This window comes from Cervus canadensis, chromosome 30, assembly GCF_019320065.1.
Source record: "Cervus canadensis isolate Bull #8, Minnesota chromosome 30, ASM1932006v1, whole genome shotgun sequence".
Lineage (NCBI taxonomy): Eukaryota > Metazoa > Chordata > Mammalia > Artiodactyla > Cervidae > Cervus > Cervus canadensis.
The window spans coordinates 23,081,946-23,090,760 of record NC_057415.1 but is presented as its reverse complement, the minus strand read 5'-3'; the positions used below and the strand labels follow the sequence as shown (position 1 = coordinate 23,090,760).

At 41.3% G+C, this 8,815-nt stretch overlaps 1 protein-coding gene across 3 annotated transcripts in view; it reads right to left on the bottom strand.

Moving 5' to 3' along the window:
* Positions 1-224: 224 nt before the first annotated feature.
* Positions 225-8,815, bottom strand: part of MSANTD3 (Myb/SANT DNA binding domain containing 3) — a 30,455-nt gene continuing 21,864 nt past the window's right edge. For all 3 annotated transcript variants that reach the window (XM_043453202.1, XM_043453200.1, XM_043453201.1), the window contains 2 exons: positions 8,241-8,691; positions 225-912 (listed from right to left, as the gene is read on the bottom strand). In XM_043453202.1, the coding sequence (XP_043309137.1) occupies positions 503-912; positions 8,241-8,658 (828 nt within the window). In that variant the 5' untranslated portion in view covers positions 8,659-8,691 and the 3' untranslated portion in view covers positions 225-502. The remainder of the gene's footprint in view (positions 913-8,240; positions 8,692-8,815) is intronic.

Below are 8,815 nucleotides of genomic sequence, written 5' to 3'. Positions count from 1 at the left end.
CTTATGGAGGTTCCCGAAAGACCTCTAGCAAATTCTGAGCCACAGCATCACCACTGGAGAAACATGTATCCTCCCAAGACAGCCACTTTCAATGGGAGGGCATTCATTTGGATAGAAAAGGTCTACTGTCTAATTTTTAAAAAAATGAAAAGACCCACAAAACCCAGCCACACTCCTTTATAGTCACACTCGCATTTGATTAAAAAAATACAACAACACTCACACATGGTTCTTGTATGAATTCTAATTAAGAGACATTACATTCAGAATGATAGCACTCAAAGTGATAATTTTCAGAAAACTCTAACAGCTTCTTGACCACTGAAGGGGTACATAGGGCGCAGCTGTTTGCCTGAATGTTTTTTTTTTTTTTCTTAAGTGACTACTGCCACTCTAATTTTCCTAGTTCGTAGCTCTGTTACAGGTGACTGACCGCAAGTTCGTGTTCCAGACTTTCTTTGCCAACACAGATTAATTACAAGGGAGCCACCCCCACAGTCTTTTAGGGTGAATTGGGAAAGGGCCGGTTAAATGAGGAAACAGGCCACTCCTTGGTAAAAGTTTGTAGTTTTCTTTCCCAATACATCTTCTTTTTATTGAGAACTTCCATTTTTATCCTGTGTTCCTCCTCTGCCATCTCACACTCTCGCTCTATCTGCTGGATTTTGGCCACATGCACCTCATTCATTTGTATCAGCTGCAGTTGTAAGATGGACATTTGTTGATGGTGTTCTTCCTCATGCATCTTTTTTAAAGCACCTTCCTGAGAGGTTTTGCTCCTGTAGTTTTTATTGGCTGTTATTCTGACAGCTGAACACGAGGGTTCAGGTTGAGAGGTCCCCTCACATACTGGAAAATGTATGAACTCTTTCTCATCATCGCACAGTTCTCTATTTGAAACAGCAAATGATTCTGAAAAACAGTAGCAGAAAACATATGTTCAAAGATCTTACAGGCAGAGAGTAAATCAATCCTATTTCAAATGACAGGGTCCCCCATGGCAGGATGACTTGAGAGAGCATCTGCTCTGGTCTGCATGGCCACAGGTAACCCTGCCACTCCTGACTTTTAAAAAAACCCATTTAAAAAAAAAAAAAAACCCATACATCGAAAGCAATTTTCCCTTTAGAAAGTAACAATAATAGGTTTCATCATGTCATTTCTGACACTGCGCACTATGAGAAAAGTGGTCCGAGACTGTGCTTATCAAGGATTGGAGACCTGGGTATGCGGATATAAATTCTAAAATGAAATGTGCACAACCCCCAGTGAGCAGAAGACCACAGTACAAAGCCAGCGGTCGGTTTGCAGATTAAGAAGTTCTCCCTTGGTCTGATCTCCCTCTCTGATTCTCATTCAGCCACGAACACTGAAGTTCAATCTCCACAAGGGCACCATTGTTGGGGGTCCTGGTCACAGATCTTGACCCTTACCCTGGAGAGGCATCTCACAAAGGTTCTTCCTGGAAAGATGAGCCTACATTCCCTGGCTTAACTTCCTCAGACTTCTCTTCAGTCTCCTACAATTGGCTGTTCCCTCTAGCGCTACCATTTGGGGGTCAATATTCAGATCCTACAGACATTTCTGATCCCTCTTATGTAACTTCTCCCTAGCACCTGACAATCCTTCTTGACATTTTTTTCCTCTATTAGCTTCTGAACCATTGCTTTCTCCTAAATTTCCTCTCTGACTGCTCTTTCTTCTGTCTCTCTTCTGGACTCACACTTAAATGTTCCCCTGGAGTTCCTATCTCTGGCTCTGTTTTCAATCCACCCTAAGTAACCCTCATAATCTAATTCCAACCTTCCTTTATCTTCCTTGACTTACTCTTCAAAATCCCAGGTATCCTCCAATTCTACCACAACCTTTATTTTCTCCCATAATGCTGTCTCACTGCTCCTTCTGCCTACAGTTGGGCTCACTAACTGTCTCCAGCCCCTCACTCAAACACATTCTTACTCCAATTTCCCTTCCAGCCTCCTCCCTAACCCCTGCTTCATTCAGGATCAATGCTACTTGCTCTGTGAAACCTCAGTCCTCTCCCTTTCTCTTCTGTTATAGAACTTAACACATCCTAGCATTGTTTGAGGACTGTGACTTATTCATTTCTTTTATCCTTGGGCACCAATTATTTTGCTTGGTACCCAGCAGATGCCTAGTAAATATTTATGCGCTGAAGCTTTGAACAGAAGGGAACAGAGCTTAACGATACAAAACGTTGCCACGTTTGGTGGTGCCATGTTTGCCCTAGTATTTTTATAGGGCAATGATATGAGTATCGGTTAGGGAGTTTCCATAAGGAAACCACTAACATCGCTAACCCATGATTCCATGTGGTAAGACTGGATTCTAGCTTTGACTCCAATGCTTTCTTGGGACGCTTTATATTTCCAATAATGAGAGTCCTCTCCTTAGAGGAACATAACATCAATTTATTAACAGAGTTGATTACATTAGTACGTCCACTCCATTATTCCAGAAGATGGGATGCCGGGAATGTTAATGGCTACTGGGGGAAACCTAACTCGTAACACTCTGTTAATAAAAGGAAAATGGCTGCTGTTTAGATGATTTCACTCCAAGGGGTTAGGTAACAACCATAACTAGTCCCTAATTAAGCTTAAAGAAAAGGTAAAAAAAAAAATCTTACTTTTGAAAGGGAAGGTTAAAAGGACTCCTGCGTCATCCAGAGATAATGAAAATGTCTCCCTAGGAGTCTTCCCAGCTCCAGCGGCTACAGCCTCAATTAGATGTCCTTCCCTCGCGCTCCCACTGCCTCCGGAGCCTACCTCTGGCAGAGCACTTGTTAAAACTGGCGGTTTAACCACTTCCCCTTCAGGTCTCTGAGCGCTTTGAAGACAAACACTGCCTCTGATTCATCCTCCTGGAGGACCCAGCTCAGGGCCAGATACACTGCTGGGCTTGTGAGAAATGTGTGCGGGATGAATTGGCTGCAGAGGGTCACATCGCTCTCAACACAGCACAACTGTGAAGAAAGAACAGCATTCTGCGTGGAGAACCGAGGCGCAGGACAAGGAAGCGGGGACGGCTGAGCACCGAGAGTGGGTTCCCTCAGAAAGGCTCAAATGCAAAGAGGATTACCTCATCCGTTTCCTTTCGAGTCTCAGATCTGAAGCTGTCTTCAAAGAAGACTGGACACATTAGACGTTTTGTGGTACCTTTAGCCTCTTCTCTCTTTGATTTCATTCCAGGGGACAGTTCTGGATACTCCTCTGAGCTTTTAAAAAGCCCATGCCCTGACAATGCTACTCATCTCTCCCAATTTCTAAATGCTTATTTTTATCTCAGTAAGTCTTAGCTTTAGGGGCCTTTTGATGATGACGATGATGACAGCAGCTACCATTTTCTGAGCAGCTAACCAGGCACTCGGCTGGTGCTTGGCAGCATTATCTCATTTAATCCTTACAACAACCCTCTGAGAGAGGTGTTTTTGTTTTGTTTCATTTGGGGGCACACCCCATGGCATGTGGGGCCATGGATTGAACCTGTGCCGCTACACTGGAAGAGTCTTAACCACTGGACCACAGGGAAGTCCTTGAGGGAGGTATTATTATAGAAAACCAAACACAATAAGCTAAAGTCACTTGGCTAGTTGAAAGAACCAGGACTCCAATCCAGGTCTGCCTGACTCCAAAATCCAAGCTCAACTACTGTAACACCCAGCCTCTCAGTATATCACCTGCTCAGCTGATTACTTACATATCTTGAAATGCAGTATTCAGGTTGTATACACTAAAAAACCACTGATTATTAATACTATGGGTGTATATTTCAAATTTTGATCTCCAAATGTCTATCTAGACTTATCAACGTGAAGACAGTATGTTTATGTCTGGGAACAGATAAATGAATCTACCTTAAAAGTTTTTTTTTTTTTTAGTTTAAAAGTGTGCACATTTTAAACTTAAAAAAGCCAGATCTCTCAAGACTCTGCTAGAAGCTGGAGCTTAAAACTAGAGAAGCCCAATGGAGTAGTTAATTAACTTTCACACAAATATTAGCTCCAATGATTGCAAGCTAGTGTTCAGATGGGGAGAGTCTCCTCTTAATTGGAAAAAAAGACTATCCTGGGAATGGCAACCTGCTGCAAACACATACCATGTAATCTCTCTCCCAGGTAAAACAAAGCCAGTAGAAGTAGAAAACAACTCGATCGTGTGCAAAACGGGCAAGAAGGCCTAAAGTGTTTCCTGGGAGCAGAAACACAGTCAAGGGGTGTTCTTCCACTGGGCAATTTGAGTAAGTTTAATTTCATCAGGAAAACCAATGAAGGCAGTCAAAGGATGGGAAGGAAACTAGGTACAGGCTAAAACTCAGCCCTTCTCAGCAGAAAAAAATGGAAACAGGACTGACAGGGAATATGGATAAATAAGATGCTGGGGATGTACACAACTATTGTACATCAACTAAAAGAAACAAGTTAGACTTACTGACTATGGTGGGGATAGATCTTTAAAACATTCTAAGTGAAAAGAGGTAAGAGAAAAAGGAATGGTATCTATAGCATGATTTTTAATCTATGTAAATTTTTAATATTTGCAAAAAATAAAATACACACACACAACACCAATGCATGCTTTCAAGAACACGTGAGAGAATATACAACACATTAGAATGATTAGCGTTCAGGAGAAAAGAGTGCAAGTGGTGAATGGGGATTAAAAAAAAGGACAAAAATAGGGACTTCCCTGGTGGTCTAGTGGGTTAAGATTTCGCCTTCCAATGCAGGGGGTGCAGGTTCGCTCCCTGGTAAGGGAGCTAAGATCCCACATGCCTCACAGCCAAAAAAACAAAACAGAAAATAGAAGCAATAGTGTAACTAATTCAATAAAGACTTCAAAAAATAATAAAAAAATTAAAAAAAAAAGACAAAAATAATGCTGATTTTTGTGTAAGTAATACATACACAAAAAAGGACTTTTCCAGCCTTTTATATAGCTAGTGTGTCATGACTAGAAATAAAAATCAGTCCCCTGTACTGGAGTTTCCACCCCAAAAGAACAGGATTAAACTAAAAAGACTAATAATGGAATTTATTAAGAAATATTTGATAGGTTGGCATGCCTATGTCTGCATTAGTGGAGTATAGCTGTATAGTAGAGAACTAACAGCATGTGAATTAAATGTAAGTTCTCTCAAGATATTTGAGTCCTACCTGAAAGCTTAGTTTTCCTACGTGTATCTGACATTTGGCCATTCTACCTTCCTGATCACCCCCAGCAAGTTTTGTCGACTCCCTTAGTTTGTTCTGCAAACCTGTTCCCCAAAGATTATGGAGGATAAGTATCAAAGCCAAATTATCACATATCAAAAATCTATAAATTTTTTTATATAAATTCTTTTAATATATTTAAGGGGAAAATATCCGTTTTTTACAAATACGTTCCTAAGTGTTAAGTTTTAAGGCCAGTGCATTCAAATACAGATATACATTTCATGAAAGTTATTGACAAAGCTAAGAACATGCAAGGAATGGTGATCAAGATGACACAGTTGAAGACATCTCACATAAGAAATAGTTGGAGGGAGGCCTCTAGTGGAATGTGTTAGGCTCCTTTGCATAACCTCCAACAAATCTTTGAGCAACTAATTCTGTCACAGGCACTCTGTAAGGTGTCAGGACAGTGTCCGACAGAAATATGAGTTACATATGCCATTAAAATTCCTTCTCATAACCACATTAAAGAAGTAAAAAGAGGTGAAATTAATTTTAGTGACATATTTTTAATCCAATAGATCTAAGGTATTATCATTTCAACATCAATCAATATAAATGTTATGAATAAGACTTTACATTCGGTTTTTTGGTACTAAATCTCTGAGATACAGTGCATGCATTCATAGCACCTCTCAATTCAGTCTCCCTGCATTTCAAGTGCTTACCAGCCTCACATGGCTTGTGGCTGCTCTACTGGACAGCGCGGTAGAGACAGAGGGACTCTAGAGACAAAGTTAGCAGAGATACTAACTAAACACACGCACAGAGACCATGCGCCAAAAGATACACGATAGAATGAGAGCCATAACTCTACAGCAGGTTCTCAACCTTTTCCCCAGCAAGACCCGCAAACAATGATTAACAACTCCAGCTTTCTTTTTCTTTCTTAGAAGTAAGTTGAAATGCAAAATGGGTGAGGTAAGCTCAAAGCTGTTTCAATGTATGGAAAGAGTTCCAGTAGCTTAACTACTAGAGAGTACAAATTATTTTGGACCCAGTTCCCAACTGACAAAGCAACACACTTCTCCACCACCCTCCAGATGTGACCTGGAAACGGGAACCAGACAGCATATGGGCTGTACCTTAAGAACCATCAGCAAAAAGTCTCATGTGCCATATATGTACACACAGCCAATTTAAAGTAAATCTCTTTACAAGTGAGTCTCTAGCAAACGTCACTACAGGAAGGACACTGGGAATCCACATTTATTCCCTTCTTGTTGAAAATTTAGAAATTGTGTTTATGAGTAAATAAGTTATATCCTTTCCTCTAAAAGGCAGGAGGAAAAAAATCTGTAAGAAGAGACTTTCTAGTTCCTACTCAAGAATTTGAAAATGGGGAAATAAGACTGTCGCCTTAGAATAAGCCGATGAAATCAATACACAATCATCCAGACTGCAGATGTGCCAAAGTGAACTGCACGCAGTCCACACCAGCATCTTCCTCAGCATCTCTCAGGGAATAGAAGCAATTTGAAAAGCAGCCCTGCTGATTCACCTCCCCCAGCACCATTCCTTTCACTGCCTCACAGACACAGAATCACTCCAAGGCCAGCATAATGGAGAGGAACTGGCTGAAGTTGTAAACATCTCCAAGGCAAGGACACTGTCAATTAGCAGCAGACCCCACTTTAGCGCAGAAGCAGCAATGAGGATGGAGGAGAGAGAGCTGGCAGTGTCCATATTAACACTGGAAGCTTCCCCGGCTGGGGAACTCAAGAATCAACTTAAACACAGAGATCCTACCCTGAGAAACAACACATGAGTTGCCTGACATTCAACTGGCTTCCTAGATTTAACCTTGACCAAATGATCAGAAAACAAACATTTGATCATAATTTAGCTTCCCAGGATGATCTGCTGAAAGGAAAAAAAAAAACAAACGTGCTAATCAGAAACATGTTATTATCTTTTCCACTCTACATGAATAACATTCTTGGTTTTACACAATTTCTTGTGACTTTTAATTAACCAGTCCCTCAGAGCTTCAGTTTACTCTCGGGACACTAATAAGTGAATTTCTCATCCTGCAAGCCAAGAGTTGGATTTTTCCAGGCAAATCCTTGCTGTCTGGGTCCTTGGAGGGCCTTATGAGCAGCCTTCTGGCCTTCCCAGAAATCCTCCTCTGCATCTAGGTATATTGTCTGCAAACTCCCATGAATCTTTACATAAAATGATCTTTCCTATTTTAAAAGAGGCAGAAATTACTGACACTTTGTCTATATGCATTCTCACCCTCCCCTTGCCTGGAGACATTTCTTTTCAATAGCCCCTTAATTCCAACTTTTTAAAGCCATGACCCACTACTGTTACAGTCTTGATTATGTGACATTCTTTTACTTCCTAAGAATTATGTATGGCATATTTTTCTCTTTTCAAAAAAGTATATTAAAACTAAAATGAATTTTTTCCAGAATTTCTTATGTTTCCTGGAGTGCACAAACCAGAACTATAGATCACAATATTATAATGGGCAGAAACGCTAGTTTTTAACTTGGGTGACTGCTAAACGGGTGTTTGGTATATTAGTCTCTGTGCTTTTGGTAAGTTTGAAATAGTTCACTTTCTCAACGTGGCCTTTTGAGGAACTTGGTGTGGTGCTTTGCACACAATAGGTCCTCAAAAACTACTTTTTGAAAGATTAAAAATATGATTGAGTGAGTATAAACCAAAGTCTCTTTAATATATGAGATAGACTGAGATAAGCAATTAAGGTACTTCATTCATAACTATATTGATGCAGCCCCTTATTTTTCCCTCTTAGGTGATAACAAGTGGTTATGAGGCCTGTCTAAGAGAGAGAACAAGGAGAGAAGAGCTTCTGTTTTTATGGACAACATGACTTGAATGTCCTATCTAATCCAGAAATTCTGAATTAAGAAAGTCAAGTGTGATATGAAAGTTATTTTTTTTCTAAGCTCCGTGGAAATGAAGGACTTGAACACTGCAATGTCAAACGGGTACCCGAGGGGAAGGTGCAAGCGGGCGGCAGGCACGATACCTTGGGCGGCGGCCTCAGCGTGGTACTCGGGCTCCTCCTCGGGAGGGCTCTGCAGGAAGTAAAGTTGCTCCGGCAGCATGCTGGCAATCTTCTCCTTCCCCAGGACGTGGGTGCTCAGAAGCGGGCTGACGCTGCGCTTCACTTTCTCTCTCCTCTCGTGGGCCATAATCTTTTTGGTCCGAGCCTTGATGTTCTCCCAGCACTTCTTCAGCTGTTTGAAATCCCGCAGCGACACGCTGGGCTGGGAGTTGTACTCGTGGGCAAGCGCCTGCCAGGTTCGCTGCTTGAGGGCAATAGTTCGCGCATCGCTTTTCTTACACTCCAGCACATACTTGTACTTTTCTACTAACGCCAGCAGGATGCTCTTTTCCAATTCTGAGAAGTATTTGGCAGGTTTTATGATTTCGTTGTTTTGCATTTTCCACTGTGTTTCTCCTGGCTGTTAGCTATCCTGGAACAGGAAGTTTGAGACAATCATTATCAACTCCAGCTATAAAGGCATCAGCTAATCACTCAAGCTCCATCCCTGACTTGATTCCCTTGTCTGAAATACGGCACTTTGCCCCCCTCTTTAG